An 18531-nucleotide genomic window follows, 5' to 3' on the forward strand; every position below is an offset into this window, starting at 1 on the left:
TCAGTTCTGTTTTGGCCTGTGAATAAACAAGAGCTGTTTGAAGAATCGCTGTGTCGTCTGATATGTTCACCCACAACTTAACACTCAGGATTCTTGAGGATAAGCTATGATGGTTAAAGAGATATAAGAGTGCGTTTAAAAGTATGGTTGTGACCTGTTATCAGGACTGCTCTGTATGATCTCTTGGGGTTGGTGTGTGTTGCTGTCTTTACTTTGCAAATAATTTTGCCCTGTATCCATTGGGATTCCCAGATCTCAGAGGGTTCTTGTATCTAATTTCAAAGTGAACCACATGCTATTCCCCTCTCTGCTTCACTGCAGGATTTGGACAAACAAGCTTGGCGGTTTTTTAAAATATATATATAAAAAGCTTGTCTTTTGTTCTCTTTGTAAATATTGTGCAGAATTAAAACAAATACTTCCCTGTCTGAGGTTATTCCCGTCACTGCAAATCCCTGATAGGAAGAGTTGAGTTTCCCTTGCAGTATACGGTATATGAGACTTGTAGACTCATAGGGTTGGAAGGGACACTGAGGACCATCTAGTCCAACCCCCTGCAATGCGGGGATGAAATATACTTGGAGTCGAGTTTGGATTTCATGCTCTTTATTCAGCTCATAGTAGTGAGGAATGCTAGTTTCCCCAAAATGTCTGCTTTATATACATTATTACACAATGGGCACCACGTGATTGGCTAATTCTGGGATTCACCTGTAGGCCAATCAGGTTGCGGATTCACTTCCACCTGGAGCTGGATTGGGTGGCTCCTGCGGACCAATTAGACTGCTGCATTCTGGATCCTATTGTTCTAGGACCAATCAGACTGCTGCATTCTGAATCCTATTGTTCTAGGACCAATCAGGCTGCTGCATTTTGGATCCTATTCAACTCAGTACATAACAGGGGATATGCAGCTGTCCCTTACAGGAATTGAACCTGCAACCTTGGCATTACCAGCACCGTGCTCCAGCCAACTGAGCTATCCTTTTTATTTGATTATTTGGATGGCAGACTTTAACCAACCCCTTCAAATAATGTTTTCCAGGACGGCTAACATAAGAATCAATAATCGTAACCCACATTCTTAAATACAATGCGGTACAAATAACAACAGAATTAAAAGCAGCAAAACAAAAGCAACAAAAGTTAAATTGCATTTTAACCTGTATTTTAAATTGGTTTTCTTTTTTCCCCTCCCTCTCCTTTTCCCCTATTATGTTTTTACTGTGATTTTAATTTATTGGTGTTAGCCGCCCTGAGCCCGGCTCTGGCTTCGGAGGGCGGGGTATAAGTAGTAATAATAATAATAATAATAATAATAATTTCTAAAGCTTGGGCAAAAACTGTGGGAAAACCGCCTGTGCGTTGTTACAACCAGAGTCAAGCAAAAAAACACGGCAAAAAAACACGGCAGCCGAACCGACTCCCACACACGAGCTCTTGAGGAGAAACATGACATCAGTCTGGCATTACAAAAAGGATTTAAATTGAGAAAGGGCTGGGAAGAGGGACATGCTCCGACGGCGTAATATTTAGATTTCAGAAAGATGTTTTGTTCAAGTGTTCGATTTGCCGAGATCAAAGCCCCCTTATGTTGTTTGTGGGGGGTGGGAATGGCGGGGATAAGTGAAATGTTGCCTTATCAGGCCTGCCAAAATGAAGCGACAGACGGACTCAGCCTCTGAGGTAAAACAAAACGACTTTGAGGCCGATCCTGCTCTCTTCTGAGGAATGGGCGTTAAGGGAAACAGGAAGGCAACAGGGTTTGTTTTTAAAATGGAGGGCCTTGAGGGAAACAAAACAGCCACATCCAAATAAAAAATGGTCACAAGCAAGGGCTTGTGCTTCCCTTAGCAACTGAGACCTGGCCTGAGATTACCACTTCAGGCAAGACTTAAGGGAACTACCTTTTTCATGCCCCCCGTGATGATAATAATAATATTAATAAAAAGTTTCCTGCAAATAGAAAACTAGCACAAGAAACGAAGGAATGGGCTAGAACTTTTCTACTCCGTTGGAAGTGTAAAAACGTTCTTCCACATGTTGTGAACGTGTAAAAGGGTATTGGGAAATGATTTATAATTAATTGAAAAAAAGATGTTCAAAATTACTTTCCCCCCAAAACCAGATTCCTTTTTAAAAAATCATTTTTATTGATTTTCCAATAAAAAACATCCAATTAATATATCTGTTATGTACTGAAGTTCTCACCCTGGGGCAACAGGGGGATACTGTAGATAGTTATGCAAATAAGGGATCGAAAGTGACGTTCAGTGATTGGATAGTTTTAGAAAGTTGTTACAGTAACGTACTGGAGCTCTATATAAGCAGGCTGACTGAACCTTTCAGTTCAGTTCTGTACTGGCCTGTGAATAATCAAGAGCTGTTTGAAGAATCGCTGTGTCGTCTGATATGTTCACCCACAACTTAACACTGGCGACGAGGATGGGATGGATGGACAACAGAGCACAGCCAGATGCAGCCACCCTCTGAGCGGAGCTTAATCACTGAGCTGAAACACTGAGCAAAATCATGGAGCAGAACCAATGCAGAGCTGACCGTTCTGGCTATAGAGCACTGTGTTCCATTCATCGCCTCCACATCTGCATCGGAACCATGGCTTCACTTGTGCCTCTACTGCCTCTGAATCATGGGACTCCTACCTCGCTCGGTTCGACTGCTTGTTGTTGTTTAGTTGTTTAGTTGTGTCCGACTCTTTGTGACCTCATGGACCAGAGCACGCCAGGCACTTCTGTCTTCCACTGCCTCCCGCAGTTTGGTCAAAATAATGCTGGTAGCTTCGAGAACACTCATCAACCCTCTCGTCCTCTGTCGTCCCCTTCTCCTTGTGCCCTCCATCTTTCCCAACATCAGGGTCTTTTCCAGGGAGTCTTCTCTTCTCATGAGGTGGCCAAAGTATTGGAGCCTCAGCTTCACGATCTGTCCTTCCAGTGAGCACTCAGGGCTGATTTCCTTAAGAATGGAGAGTTTTGATCTTCTTGCAGTCCATGGGACTCTCAAGAGTCTCCTCCAGCACCAGAATTCAAAAGCATCAATTCTTCGGCGATCGGCCTTCTTTATGGTCCAGCTTTCACTTCCATACATCACTACTGGGAAAACCATAGCTTTAACTATACGGACCTTTGTTGGCAAGGTGATGTCTCTACTTTTTAAGATGCTGTCTAGGTTTGTCATTGCTTTTCTCGCAAGAAGCAGGCATCTTTTTTTGGGGGGGGGGAGGTTCGATTGCTACCTCCAAGCAAATGAGCTGACAAGAGGGTCTGTAGAGCAGAAGCGGGGCCTCTTCCTCAGCCTTTGTAGCCCCGAAGTGTTTGAGACGGCCCGAGCATTGGTTGCGCCTCTAGCAGTCCAGGCAGAGCCATGGGACACGATTCAAGAGAAGCTCCACAACCACTACGCGCCAAAGCCGTCCAAGATTGCTGCCCGCCATGCATTTTACCACCGGAACCAGGCAGAGGGGGAGTCAATTAACAACTACACCACTGCCCTCCAACAGGCTGCAATGCACCGCGAGTTCCGAGACTTGGCCGATGCCCTGATCGATCGAATTGTCTGTGGGGTCTGGGACATCCGTCTGCAACAGCGTCTCCCTACCAATCCAGACCTCACGCTACAGAAAGCCATTGAGGAGGCCGTGGCCTCAGAAGCTGCTGAACTCTCCGCCCAGGAAATCCGCAAGGCCACCACGGACTCTAATACTGGCCCTTTGTGATCCAGCAGGGTTTCCAAGCGCCCAGCGTATTTAAAAGACTATGTTCACTGGACAAACTGCACATGTAAAGCTGTATGGTGAATAGGGTCAATTAATATGCTTATGTGCCTTACTGAAACCAATAAGGGTATTGCTGTATGTAATGGAACCACTATGATTGTAACTAATGCCTTATCTCGGTGGGGAGGGGTGTTATGTATTGAAGTTCTCACCCTGGCCAAAAGGAGTATCGTTTATGTAGTTTTCACTCAGGTCCACGTCAGTTACTTTAAACGGGAAACCCTGGGTTGTTGTTGCTACAATGTTGACAGACGGCTGCCTATAAAAGCAGGCCGGCTGAGCTGTTTGCTGTTCAGTTCTGTTCTGGCCTGTAAATAAACAAGAGCTGTTTGGAGAATCGCTGTGTCGTCTGATATGTTCACCCACAACTTAACAGAAAACTAGCACAAGAAATGAAGGACTGGGCCAGAACTTTTCTTCTCCGTTGGAAGTGTAAAGAAGTAGAAGGAACGTTCTTCCGCATGTGGTGAACGTGTAAAAGGGTATTGGGAAATGATTTATAATGAATTGGAAAAAAAATGTTCAAAATTACTTTCCCTGCAAAACCAGATTCCTTTTTGCTGGGGATAACCCAGACGGAAATCCCCAGGTGTCAGAAAAGGTTATTTATGTATGCTACAACTGTGGCCCATGTTCTGTTAGCCCCAAAATGGAAAGTGAATTTGCAGATTTAACATATAGAATAAGAGAGCAAGAAGAACATACGTTTGAAGATGGGAAAACATTGATTGAATATATGGAAAGTAACTGTACAGCTGAAAACGCTGGCAACATTATTCTCCTTCCCTCCACCCTCTGCTTGTTTGCTCGCCTGCCTCCTTCCTGCCCTCTCCCTGCCTGCTTGCATGCCTCCTCCAGCAGCCCAGAAGTGTGGGGCTGTCAAAACGAAGGGGAAAGGCCGCCAGCAAAGCGGCGCAGCTCCACCCCTTCCCCAATGGATCGTGGTAGGTGGGAAACACGGGTGCGCGGCGTGCCAAATGTCACCCCCCTCAGTAATGACACCCCGGGCGCACTGCCCCCACAGCACCCACCTTACTCCGCCCCTGCCGGGAGCGGCCATCCAAGGAGACCTGTGCTCTTTGAAATATACTCGGAGTCGAGAGCGGATTTCATGCTCTTTCTTCAGCTCATAGTGGTGAGGAGGAATCAGAGTTCCCCCAGAATGTCTGCCTTATATACATTATTTACACAATGGGCCCCATGTGATTGGCTAATTCCGGGATTCTCCTGTAGGCCAATCAGGTTGCGGATTCCCTTCCACCTGGAGCTGGATTGGGTGGCTCCTGTGGACCAATCAGACTGCTGCATTCTGGATCCTATTGTTCTAGGACCAATCAGACTGCTGCATTCTGGATCCTATTGTTCTAGGACCAATCAGACTGCTGCCTTTTGGATCCTATTCAACTCAGGACATAACACTCTTTTTACTCTTTAAAAAACAATATATACGAGAAAGAGACAGACACCTGCCTGCTGTGCTCACAACCTGCTTGCAAGTTTTCTGTAGGCATCTGGTTGGCCTCTATGAGACTAGATGGGTCTCTGGCCTGATTTGGCAAGGTTCTTCTTATCCTTAGCTTCCCCCTTTCTCCTTCCCCACCAGACGCTGAAGACAAACTAGGACACTGTGTGCCGAGCATCTATTTCCCACATCCGTGTGCCGCCCGCCCCCATCCCATATGCGTGCTGTGCTGGAGAAGTTAGATAAAGAAGAAAACAGGCACAGAGCATGGCGATGAAATTATAAATCTTCTCCCTGAAAGCACTTTTTTTTTACACTGGATGGTTCTTCTGGTACTCAGGTGGAATGGTTGGGAAGAAAGGGAACTTCTTCTGTGTCGCCAAGAATCGAATTTCTGTAATAATAATAAAAGGGGGGGCAGTCTTAAGAAAAAGCCACCAGAACTGTTACTTGCTAATAAAAATATTAACAAATACAGAAAGCTGAATCATAGAGTTGGAAGGGACCATGAAGATCCTTTTGAATAATTCTGAAATTGAGAGGAGGGCAGGTGTCCCAGGTGGCAGGTTGTGGGGACAGCTAACCCCATCCTGCTCTGATGACGACATTTGGGAGACAGACAGACAGACAGAGAGAGAGGCCAGGCCAGAGTGACATTTGAATGAAGAATTGGGCTATGCAGCTATACCTTTAAAGCACACCCGAAGCACATTTTTCCTTCTCAAAAAATTCCAAGCACTGTAGTTTGTTAAGGGTTGCTGGGAATTTTAACTCTGCAACGGGGAACACTACAGTTCCCAGAATTCTTTGAGGAGAGAAATGTGCTTTGGGTGTGCTTTAAAGTGTGCCCAAAGCCTGTGTCTACTGCAGCCCCACTCTAAACCTTTTTTTAGACACATCCATACTGTTTTTTCTCTTTTTTAATAATTTTTTTATTAGTTTTGTTTAACATATCATTTTCAACAGTAATTAAACATACTTTTACATCTTATTCATTTTTTTTGTCTTCCATCAATCCTGTCTGAAAATTTTCCAGTTTAATCTCTCAGTATGCATTTCTTATCTTCCCTATTACATTTCAAACTCATAACCAATATCTCTATCTTTTTCTACTTTGTAACACTTCGGATATTTCTCCTTACAAAACTTCTTGTAGTCCTACTTGTAGTCCTAGGACTACATACTGTCAGTGGCGTAGCGTGGGTTGTCAGCACCCGGGGCAAGGCAAGTAATTTGCACCCCCTAACCCGTGGATTTGCGCCCCCTAACCCTAACCCCCAGATGTTGTGCCCGGTGCGGCCGGCCCCCCTTGCACCCCCATGCTACGCCACTGCATACTGTTTTTTCTCATTCTGATCGTCACGCTCTAACTTCATCCTTACCCCTTTGGGGTCCATAGTTTAAGGGGAGATTGGACCAGTCAGTTTCTTAATCTTGATGGGTCTCTAGGGCATGTCGGATGGGCATGCTTGGCCTCCCCCACACTGTTAGACCTTATTAATGCTGCCGCCTGAGGCAACACTTCAATCAGTTGCAAGCAGAATTAAAACATTGCATTCTCCGTAGCAATATTGCTCTGTCCAGCCCAACACAACAAAGAAACCTGAAGTAAGCCTCTTCCATTGCAGTAGGACTAGTAAATCAGAGAAACTGGGAGGAGGGAAGGGAACTTTACAGTGGGCAGGTAGCTGTCATTTTCTCCTGAGTTTTTGATGTCAAAAATAGTCTCCGGACATCAAGTGCTGCTGCTTTGGTAATTTAGTGATATGATGCAGTGATGTTATGCATTTTTAGTGATATGTTGCAGTGATGTTATGCATTATATTCTATCGCGTGTATGTGTGTGTGTGTGTGTACACACACACACAGTGGTACCTCAGGTTACAGACACTTCAGGTTACATATGCTTCAGGTTACAGACTCCGCTAACCCAGAAATATTACCTCGGGTTAATAACTTTGCTTCAGGATGAGAACAGAAATCGTGCTCCGGTGGTGCGGCAGCAGCAGGAGGCTCCATTAGCTAAAGTGGTACTTCAGGTTAAGAACAGTTTCAGGTTAAGAACAGACCTTCGGAACGAATTAAGTACTTAACCCGAGGTACCACTGTATATATAAAATCTTTACTATACTTGGGCTCTGATTTTTGTGTGAACCACTTTGAGCACAGAACTGCTTGTGGCATATCAATAAACTGACTGTGAAATTGACAACTGACCGTTTTCACAGCAATGCATAGCTTGCTTGGGAGAAGACATCATCAGAACTCCAAGGAACTCATAACGCATATGACATGTGTTCTTCTTATGCACACTGTGCAACCCCAAATTGTGAATTAAATCTTCAAAAAATATTTAAGTACATCTTTCCAGCACGCCTCGAGTTTCAGGTTAAGAATGGACCTCTGGAACGAATTAAGTTCGCAACTAGAGGTACCACTGCTGGTCTTGGTGTAGCCTCTGCATGCAGAGATTCCCTCATTTAATTTTGCCTTTAATGACACACTTTCCTTTGTTGCAGGATTATGTGATATATTGGTTCCTCCCTTAAAGAGGGCACGTATTGCGGTGAGACCTGGACAACCGACACCCTGTGTTGTGGATGGGTACATTGGTCAGGCACAACACCCAATTGGTAGGTCCCTCGAAGCTGGGAACAATCTGGCCAATGGGATGCAGTCTAAACAGTTTGAGGGACCTATTTATGCCCATGCAAGTGACCCAGAGCTTCCTCTTTCGGCACGTGCATTCGGAACACCCGCACACCTCTCCCTACTTTTAGGGCTTTGCGCTTGACCTTGCTATGCCGTCGTGTGTTGTCTGTCGTTTGCACAGGGGCACGGCAGGAATTTCCCCCCTTTGGCTGATTGGCTGTTGCCATTTGGGTTTCGCCTGCCGCATAGCAAATCGTCACAACTTGTAAGGTTGTGGATAGGCTCTGGTTCAGGTGATAGGGATGGGAGAACGCTCTCGCCACCCCTATGTGAAGGTTATTCTGTTAAAGGAATCCAGGGACTCGATGGTTTGGTCAACCCCTGAGAGGGGGGTGTGCCCGTGCCTGAGTCCAGGGGGACATTTGGGTGGCGGAGATAGCCTGTTCCCGGCTTTCCGCTTATCCAGGTGTTCACCCTTGGCTGACCTATGCTGGAACCCTGGGTCAGTGATACCTGCATGGCAGAGAGCTAGTTGAACCAGAGTCTATGCAACCAGTCACTTTGTGTAATCAGTAAAGTTGTGGCCTAAATTCTGCCAAAAACCAAACCAAAAATTTGAGTCAAGTGTGAATTTATTTAGGGGGGAGCTTTCTGGGTCTGAACACACAAAATATTACACCTATGCAGTGGTGCATATGGGGTGAGATTCACCTCAATAGCCCCATCAGTGGAATCTCTGTGCAAGGCCTCAGAATATGTGCAGCCGGGCTTCTCCACTGGTTGCCACATGTCCTCTTTTTCCAGGACACATCCTCTTTTTCATGGAGACAGTCGCCCTAGCGGTCCATAGTTAAAAGCAAAAGTCGGCAAATATGTCCTGTCTTTTGCTCTTCAAAATATGGCAACCCTCCCTGTGTGCCCCCAGCAGGAAGAGGGGGTGTTGTTCTGTCTGGCAAGCTGGAATGCTTGCGCAGACAGAATTCTTGGAAGTGGACACCACTGAATTCTAACCCTCGTCTTTTACGTACACACCTGAGCAAAGTTGTATTGGAGTTAGGGATGGGCAGACCTGCAAATGTCATTTTCTACTCATGCAATGTTTTAAGCATGTAAGATTAATTCCATTGACATTTGAACCTGTTTGCAATTTATAATTCCCAGGATAATTCCCAGAATACTCATTGCAAAGTATTGGAAGACACAAGATCTACCCACTTTGGAAGAATGGCAGACAAAGGTGATGGACTATATGGGATTGACAGAAATGACTGGCAGAATGCGGGACCAGGGAGAAGAGTCGGTGGAAGAAGATTGGAAGAAATTTAAAGACTACCTACAGTACAGAACTATTTTGTAAGCTTCCTCTAATCTAATCCGGTCCTGTTGGCGGTGATGGGAACAGCAACAACCAAGCGGGCACAGCTCTGAGGTTTTGTTTATTAATAAACACACATACAGCAATCACTTTCAGTTTTATTAAGGGTTTCCTAAAATCAAGAAGACGTAAAGGGCCCCTTCTCCTTTTGCCCTGGCCCATCCTACACACCCAGTAATATAGGGCGGGCGCTTAATCATTGCAAAAAGAAGAAGAGGAGGAAGAGGAGGACATGCATCACCAACAAAAGAGGATAAACAAGGGCAGATTTGCATGGAATGTGCGTATCATATATACCAGGCATAGGCAAACTCGGCCCCCCAGATGTTTTGGGACTACAACTCCCATCATCCCTGACCACTGGTCCTGTTAGCTAGGGATGATGGGAGTTGTAGTCCCAAAACATCTGGAGGGTCGAGTTTGCCTATGCCTGATCTATACAGATGCAAATTTAGAAATAATTACTATAGTTCACATAGAAATACAGTACACCTCATCATAGCAGGGAGGACTGGAACCAGGTGATATCTCAGCCCGCTGCCTGGGTGCTAACTGTCGAAGTGCACCTGTGCTATTTACCTCTTAAACTGGACTGGCACCAGAGAGCTCTTTGAATGGAGCAGGGAGATCCAACATGATGCCTGATCGTAGGCCATGGGAGCTGTAGCTCACAACGTCTGGAGGGCCTCCTGTATTCTTGGAATAGAGCACTTTTGTAAAGTAGGACACAGAGCCACTTCTCTGTGCAAAATAAGCTCTCTCTGGACAAGGCATCAGGAAGGGCTAGAACTGGGCTCCTGTTGTGCTGCGTGCAGCTGCCCCAAGTGAAGAACGTCTCTGGGAATTAAAGGATTCCCAGCTACCGGAGCGACTCTGCCCACCAGGCTGTTCTTACTGAGAAGGTCTATAAAGGCCTCCTGGAAGATCCCCTCAGTTCAGCCCGGACAACCTGTGTGCATAAAAGCAGAGCTAGGATGGCCTGCCCTGTCCAAATTATCCAAGATACGTCACCATCATGGGGTTTTGCGGCACCATTTTCTGAAGTGAACTTTAGGTGGTTCCTACTTGGTCCTAAAAGCACCATACCGCAAGCAGGAGAAGAAGTCCACTTGCAGATGTATCCCTGGGGTGGAAGATGGAACCCACTGACATTTGCAAACTCCTCTCAGCATTAAATTTGCTGCTGGTTGTGTAGCTCCTGTTCCCTGGAGCTGTTTATTTCTGAAATTTGTGATCCTTTGTGCTTTTTCGGCCAGAGGGCTGAATTTCCTCAAGGCCAACCTTTTGGAGGTCACATGGTAGTGGTGGGTGGGATCAAACCAAAAGTGGGTGTGGACACAGTGGGAGTGGCTAGAGCTGGCAGGGGGTAGGGCCACCTCACCCTCTCTCTAGTGCCCCAACACATGCGCATACACATCCCATGCATCCATGTATACACATGTACAGCACACGCCATACACACACACACAAGCAAAACAAACATACTTTAGTCATCCAGTCAGTCATTCCTTCTCTGTCTCTTTCTCTCTCACACACTGGTTTGGAGGGGATCCAAAATTTCCGCGGTTAAATAATGACCCTGCCCTCTCAGGCGCTCTCTCTCTCTCTCTCTCTCTCTCTCTCTCTCTCTCTCTCTCTCTCTCTGTGTGTGTGTGTGTGTGTGTCCCCCTTTCCTCTCCCTGCAAACAATAAGGCTTGGAAAAAAGCATTGCGGAGAAATTTTGACAAATCCCAAATTTACTGTAAGGCTACAGATGGGATTTGTCAGGAACTTTTTGCCAAGTCAGCAAAATGCAAAACGCTTGTGAGACAGGGGTATAGTTGAAAGGGCTATGGCAAAATCTGAGTCTCTTTGCATCTGAATGAGAACTGTGAATATTTTGAGACGAGCACATTGGGGCCTTGCTAAGGGTGAAGACGGAAGTAATATTTAAAGAGAAGTCGCTGGGGATTCTATACTTATAGAGACTGCGCTCATCTTCCTCCCAGCTGCACAGTTTTCAGGACAGGTGTTAAAAACGAGGACAAAACCGCTTTGGAGATATGGGAGGTGACATCACATGTGCTATTGTGCTATCTGGATGACATCACAAGAGCTAGCCACAGTCCACTTCTGCTGCCCACCATCCCAGAGCTTGAAATCTGGTGCAAGAGAATGGTAAAGGTAAAGGGACCCCTGACCATTAGGTCCAGTCGTGACTGACTCTGGGGTTGCGGCGCTCATATCGCTTTACTGGCCAAGGGAGCCGGTGTACAGGTCATGTGGCCAGTATGACTAAACCGCTTCTGGCAAACCAGAGCAGCACACGGAAACGCCGTTTACCTTCCCGCCAGAGTGGTACCTATTGATCTACTTGCACTTTGACGTGCTTACAAACTGCTAGGTTGGCAGGAGCACAGACTTTGCAACGGGAGCTCACCCCGTCGCAGGGATTCGAACCACCGACCTTCTGATTGGCAAGTCCTAGGCTCTGTGGTTTAATCCACAGCGCCACCCGCGTCCCAAGAGAATGGTATATACCCGTAATTTGCACTAAAGGTGGAAAGGGCATTTCCAACCCAGCCCTGCTTATCTACCAATGTAACTTCCATCTTCACCTTAACGTATAAAGAGTTTCCTTGGAAGCAACAAGGGCTTGGTGAGATTGAAGTCTTAGGGGTGAACTATATGTCACACCATCAGTGTGAAAAGGGGTGGATTTTGGTAATATGGTGCCCTGAGAAAGGATATATATATTTTTGCCCCCTTTCTAATAATTCCTTTTGCCTCCTTTCACAATAATTCCTTTTGGTACGGTTGCTTTTTTATGGAACATCTCAGTAGGTACCTGTATAAATATAGGTTGTTGTCATTTTGCACCCCTTCAGCTTGGTGCCTTGAGTGGGGGAACTCCCCACACCATTCTAAATCCAGCGCTGATGTGAATGTATGTGGCTGTTCCCTGATTCCTTTTTAAACAGAACTGCTTTGAGAGAAGGGAAATTAGAGCGGAGAAGTGTGTGTTTGTGTGCATTGGGGGTGTGTGTTCCAAATCCTCTCCAAATTTCCCTCTGCCCTAGAGCTCTGTACATAAGGGCAAACACGCATCTGAAACCTGGGAGAATGGGAAATGGGGGTTGATGAGAATGGGTAATTTGGAGCTGAGAAATGGCGGGCAGGATGGGGATTAAACACTTTTCACTTCCACTGCTCTACTCTGCGTTCCCTTCTGCAAGAAGCACCCAAGTCCTGTTCCACGCATCCCATTTGTTAGTCCCTTAGTCTGGCAAAAGCTGGTCAAGAATGATGAGTGGGCAATAATGTTATCTAAAACCACTGGAGTAGAGACTTCCAGGGAGAGGAAGATGGCGGACTAGTCATCTACTGTCTACACTCCATTGACAGAGATAATTATGTGGTGATTAATGACAGCCAAGCCATAAATCTTGGTTATTATCACAGTCTCTCTTGGGAAACAGGGAGAACAGGGATTAAGTTCTGATGCTCTGAAAAAGCTGCTTTCCACACTGGGAGATCGAGATGTTTTGGGTGATCTGGATAGGGGTGAGTGACTTAAAGCAAGGAACCTCCATTGTGCTGGAACACTACAGAATAGTCCTTAGGGTCAGTCATCAGGGAATAAGGTAAACAAAACATCCCTTTTAAAAATTACTTTTGAGACTGATAAATTATGACGGAAGTGATCTATCTGCGAGTTGAAATTTACACTTGGAATGTGAGCTGACTGCAGTTTCTTTTCCCAATCTGTCCAGCTCCCCTCTCTCAAGCTGTTATGACTTTTTGCCTTTGCCTTTGCCTTTCCCCTTCCCCTTTCCTTTCTTCTTGGGTTTCCCTTCCTCCTCCTCTTTCTTCTTCTTCGCTTCTTTCAGCTCCTTATAGCGCCACTTTGGCAGCTCCAGCATGTGCTTGTCCTGAGAACGTGGCGGCACGTTCTCCTTGGGTGGCGACTGAGCAGGCGACTTGGTGAGTTCGATTTTCGGGACGGGGTAGATGCTGTTATGGCGCATGCGCAAGGGGAACGACAGCAGCTTGACGATGGTGCTGGGGGGCCGGTAGGGCACCAGAACCCGGGTGGGTGTCATGAGCTGGCCATTGCAGGCCGACGCACTAACCATGGATTTGGCATCAGGATCCGGCGTGTACTCCTTCAGGATCTCGGGCACCGAGAGTCTCTGCTTCCCCACTTCCGGCGGGCTGTCTGGGCAGATGGTTTGGCAAGCAGTGCCCACGAACGGACTGGCCAAGCAAGTGGTCATGCGCACCATGTGGTCCATCACACCATCCGGCTCAGGGTCGTGCGGGAAATTTATGGTGAAGGTGGAGCATATCGTCTCCGACAGCCGCTTGGCTCTGGATTTTGTGGCCATTGCTTGCGCCACCAGCTCGGGCAGAGCGGGCCACTGCGGCATGTACTTGCTGCAAAACTGCTCGGCGCATGGGCGCTGCAGAAGGGTTCGGATCCGGACAATTGTTTCAAAGCGCCCCGTCAGGGCTGCCCATTCCCGCGCTGTCTTTCCTTTCACCGGGTCCACAGCTGCGAGGTCGGCTCCTAGGAGAAATCGCAAGGTTTTAGGGAGCCTGCCGTGGTCCGTTCCCTTTCAGTATATAGTGCAGAAGGAACGGGGCGGGGATAGGGGTAGTTCAGTACTGAGACTCCGTACCCCCCGGGGAGAGCTTGGACTGGCTAGATGAAAAAGAGTGCCTCCCAAGAGCCCCCCAGGGATGACACCTTAGAGCCCGGAGCCTGGTGGTGGGAAACTGAGGAGCAATCAATGGAAAGGATGATTTGGAAGCTGATAAAAACAGGGCACTTGAGCAATCAAGGGGCATCAGGAGAAGGAGGGCCCTCCAGGTCAGGATTAAAAGCTGAGAGCCAGTGGGTGTGCAGACAGTCTCAGTCCTGCTGACTTTCCACCCCTTGTGACTCCCTGCTTGTGGAGGATTCTGCATGTTGCTGAGCAATGCGTCAGACTGGCCCTGAGTAGGAGGCCATCCCCTTGAAGCAGCCTTCGTCTGCCAGGGAGGGATCCAAGATGAGCGGCTAGAGGGGAAGGGCATACCTAGGGCTTAGTTTCAGCAACGCCTTCATTCACAGCTGTCAACTTACAGATTTGAAAATAAGGGACTAGCAGCCTTGAAAATAAGGGACCAGCAGCCAAAATAAGGGACCTGCAGCCTCACCTGTTCCAGACACTCCAGTCTTCCTGTGCTCCTGCAGTCTGGTCAAACTCATGCTAGTAGCTTCAAGAACACTGTCCAACCAACTTTGTAACCAGAGGTTCAACTGAATAGAATCTGAATCACAAGCACCACAAGGCCTATGCAGCCTCACCTTAAGACGGCTCCCCGACCTGGCTTTGCACTGCAAAGTTTGCAGCAGCACGTGCAACAAAATGGCGTCCAGCATTCAAAAAACCCCTCAGCTTGCATTAACTAGCCACACACAAGGCATGCAAGCTTCACCCCCCAGTCGTTCGTAGACTTCTTATTGGGTGAGCAATACAGCCAAGCAACACAGTTGGAGCCTCCCTCCTCCCTGGCCGGCAAGGAGGGAGGCAGAGGACCTGCTTCCTTTAAAATTTAAGGGACATCTTTTAAGGGACATCCATCAATAAGGGACAGCAGTGGGACATGGTGCTGGAATAAGGGACTGTCTCTTCAAACAAGGGGCACTTGACAGCTATGCCTTCATTGAGTTAAGACAAACCAGGGAGATTGCTTTATTGCTGTTTTTTTCTGCTAATAAAAAGCTAATTGCATCCCGTGCCTTTTGTGTGTGTGCCTGCTCTGTGCCTGCCCTGGCTCATTGACAGCACCTTGACACCTGAGCTCCTCCTCAGTATTTGACCATTCCTGCCATGACACCTCCATGGGGCTCATTGCACATGGTACTGGCCATATAACTTTTGCATGCCTTAATTGCACAAGTCCTTTGGGCAGGAAAAGATCTCCCTAGTTCTCCAGTGCTGGAACCAATGGGAAGAGTCCTTCTGTGGGGTGAGAGCAGCTATTTTTTTTGGGAGGGGGGTGACTTTCATCTGGTTCATGGTGAGTAAGGAAGTGGTTAAAAACCCCTAACTTGTAGTCTTGATCCTGAATCATCACACACACACACACACACACACACACACACACACACACACACACACCTCTTTCCTATTTGGACTAAATAGAAAAAAAGGCACAAAACCTGCAAGCGTGTTTAATTTGGCCCACAGGTTGCCATTAGATGGCACTGGGGCACTCATGAACCGGTCACATGTTGTCCTTTGCAAGGGCCTGCAGATGGCAGTAGGTACAAAGTGAAAAGGCATCTACAGAGTTAGATCGAGAACGTGAGCAGACAGAGCTTCTGGTTTCCATCACTGGCACAGGAGTGGAAATACTGGAGTACAGTACTAGGATTGCAAATACTAAGGGGGCTTATCAGAAGTTACGCCTAATGTGAGTTATTCAGTGTTGACAAGAGGTGAGTGAAGAGTCACTAGCTATCGAGAGACCCTTTGGGAACTCAGTCTTGCAAACTCAGTCTTGCATGAAACCTCTGCTTTGTGTTTTTGAAGAATTCAGCCTTTTTCAAACACAGTCGTACATTGGTTCTCAAGTGGAATCCATTCCGGAAGTCTGTCCGGCTTCCGAAAACGTTTGAAAACCAAGGCACGACTTCCAATTGGCTGCAGGAGCTTCTTGCACTCCATTGAAGCCATTGAAGTTGGATGTTCGGCTTCCAAAGTTATAAAGTTCGCAAACTGGAACACTAACTTCCAGATTAGCGGTGTTTGGGAGCCAAAACATTGAAGTCGCAAGACGTTCAAAAACCAAGGTACGACTGTAGATCAAACAGGAGAACTGTATTTGCTTTGGAGGCTGAATAGTAAGGGAAAAACATCCTTCCCTTGGATTTGTTTCCATAGGTAAGGCACGCCAGGGTGTTTGAGCCATCTGTTCCTCCTCACACTCAGGGCATTCTCAGACAGCTGGCAGGGCAGGGCCCATTGCTGATGTGTTGTTCATACCCTCCAACATTTCTCTGATGAAAATAGGGACGTCCTACTCAACAACAACAACAACAACAACATTTATACCCTGCCCATCTGACTGGGTTGCCTCAGCCACTCTGGGTGGCTTCCAACATATATTAAAACATTAAAGATTAAAAAACGTCCCTATACAGGACTGCCTTCAGATGTCTTCTAAAGGTTGTACAGTTACTTATCTCCTTGGCTCAGGGGCCAGATAACTCCATACCCTCCAGCATTTCTCTGATGAAAACAGGGAGGTCCTAAGGAAAAGCGGGACATTCCGGGATCCAATCAGAAACTGGGATGGCTTCTGTAAATCCAGGAGTGCTCCTGGAAAATAGGGACACTTGGAGGGCCAGACTGCTGGTGCTTGGCTCTCTAAGCAGCACCAAGTGGCTGGATCTAGCTGCCATCTTAATTTCCCACAATGCTACTGACACAGCGTCATTATTGGGGCATTGTAGGAAACTGCCACTGTTGGAGACTTGAAGGATGAGCAGCAGGTGTTAAAAAATGGATTTAAAAATCCTTTCCTCCTGAACCGGCTAATGAGGAGTGACATACCTGCCATGAGCAAAGCTGCAACACAGTCGTTTCTCCCCTGTACTGCAGCCTTCATGAGTGCAGTCAGACCCCGCAAGTCTCGCGCCTCCAGCTCCAGTGTTGGATAGTAGTTCAGAAGATAGTTGAGAATAGTGATGTGTCCTTCATGGAGAGTGAGAGATTAAGGAAACGGCGTTAGGCATTGAAATGTTTCTCAGAGGTTTAGCATGCACTGAAGACCACAAGAGTTAACACACAATGAATTATTTTCCCGTCCATGTAGACTTTCCTTTCCTCTGGGAATTGAGTGGCCAGGGCTGTCTTAAGCATATGGGGTGCCAGGGTGCAAAGATCTGCCCAGTGCACCCCCCCCAGTTGCCCAGTCCCAGGTGCACAGGATGGCAGACCCGGTCGGCCACCTCAGCGTCTTGCTGGCTCGGTCACCCCTGAACTCACGGCACAGAACCGCCCGCAACAGAAGAGCCCACCGTGGCGCTCTGACCGATGGGTGGGCTCTTCCCCGGACTCAACTCTCGGGGCCCAGACTCTCTGCCTGGCGCCCCTGAGAGCCTGGCGCCCGGGTGTCCAGCACCCCTAGTGGCTATGGGTAAGACAGCCCTGTGAGTGGCTGATGTCTACCAGCCCGACCCAAGCCCAAGTTACCATTGTGTCCATGTGAAGCCTCTGAAAGACTAGGTTCATGGCTTGGGGGTTGCTCCTTGATTCTAAATTACTGCCAGTGGCTCAAGTGTCTTCGGTGGCGAGTAATGCCCAGGCCCAGGTGTGACTGATCCATCCATCAGCAGTGCCCATTTCTGGACTAGGACAGCTTGGCCTCAGTTAACCAGTGTTAATCACTTCCAAAATAGATTACTACAATGGGGGTGGGGCTGCACTTAAAGATGTTATAGAAGCTGCAGCTGATGCGGAATGGCAACACCTGACTGTTATCTAGCGCATTGCGGGGGATCACATTACCCAGATCCTCAAAGCCCCACAATGATTGCCAGTAAAGCTCCACTGAGCTTCAGAATTTGAATGACAGATGTAAATACCAGCCAATCAAACACTAGTTCAGCTGTCAGTCTTGGCCTTCTCTCCATGCTGCAGAAAGACAGTTTATTTCCCACCCCCCTATTTTTAAAAGTTCTTTCCATTAAAATAAAATAAGGGAAAAGGAAACATTATTTTAAAAGGTGTGTTTGGGAGAAGAAGGCTAGAGGATATTTCATGGTAAAGTCACAGGCACCAGCCAATCAGTGCTATGCACAGCTAACTGCTTCTGCAAAAAGCACTGCCATATTCTGCTTCTTTCTTGCAGAGTTCAATCCTGGAGAAAGAAAAATGCTTTCGGATTGAACTCAGTGGATACACTTCCAAACACACTCTTCTAGTTTAAATACATATCAGCTGGATAGCTCAGTTGATTAGAGTTTCGTGCTGATAACGCCAGGGTTACAAGTTCTATCCCCATAAGGGATTGCTGAATATTCCTGCATTGCAGCAAGTTGGAGTAGACGATCCTCAGGATTCCTTCTAACTCTATGATGCTTTGATTCTTGACTATTATTATTGGTATATTATATCTGTCTCCTCCATTGTTTCATATCCCCCCCCCCCCGATTTCACTTTTGGTGAATTTAACCATCTTGAGTTGTTTTTTAATTGGGTCTGTTTTTGTGG

The 18531-nt window shown here is 47.0% G+C and overlaps 1 protein-coding gene across 2 annotated transcripts in view; it reads right to left on the minus strand.

Annotated features, from left to right (window-relative positions):
- Nucleotides 1-11699: 11699 nt before the first annotated feature.
- ANKRD33 (ankyrin repeat domain 33) overlaps nt 11700-18531 on the minus strand; it is a 20193-nt gene continuing 13361 nt past the window's right edge. For both annotated transcript variants that reach the window (XM_081898820.1, XM_081898821.1), the window contains 2 exons: nt 16870-17010; nt 11700-13832 (listed from right to left, as the gene is read on the minus strand). In XM_081898820.1, coding sequence (XP_081754946.1) covers nt 13054-13832; nt 16870-17010 — 920 coding nt within the window. In that variant the 3' untranslated portion in view covers nt 11700-13053. The remainder of the gene's footprint in view (nt 13833-16869; nt 17011-18531) is intronic.

Source organism: Podarcis melisellensis (assembly GCF_964234715.1).
Source record: "Podarcis melisellensis genome assembly, chromosome: 2".
Classification (NCBI taxonomy): Eukaryota; Metazoa; Chordata; class Lepidosauria; order Squamata; family Lacertidae; genus Podarcis; species Podarcis melisellensis.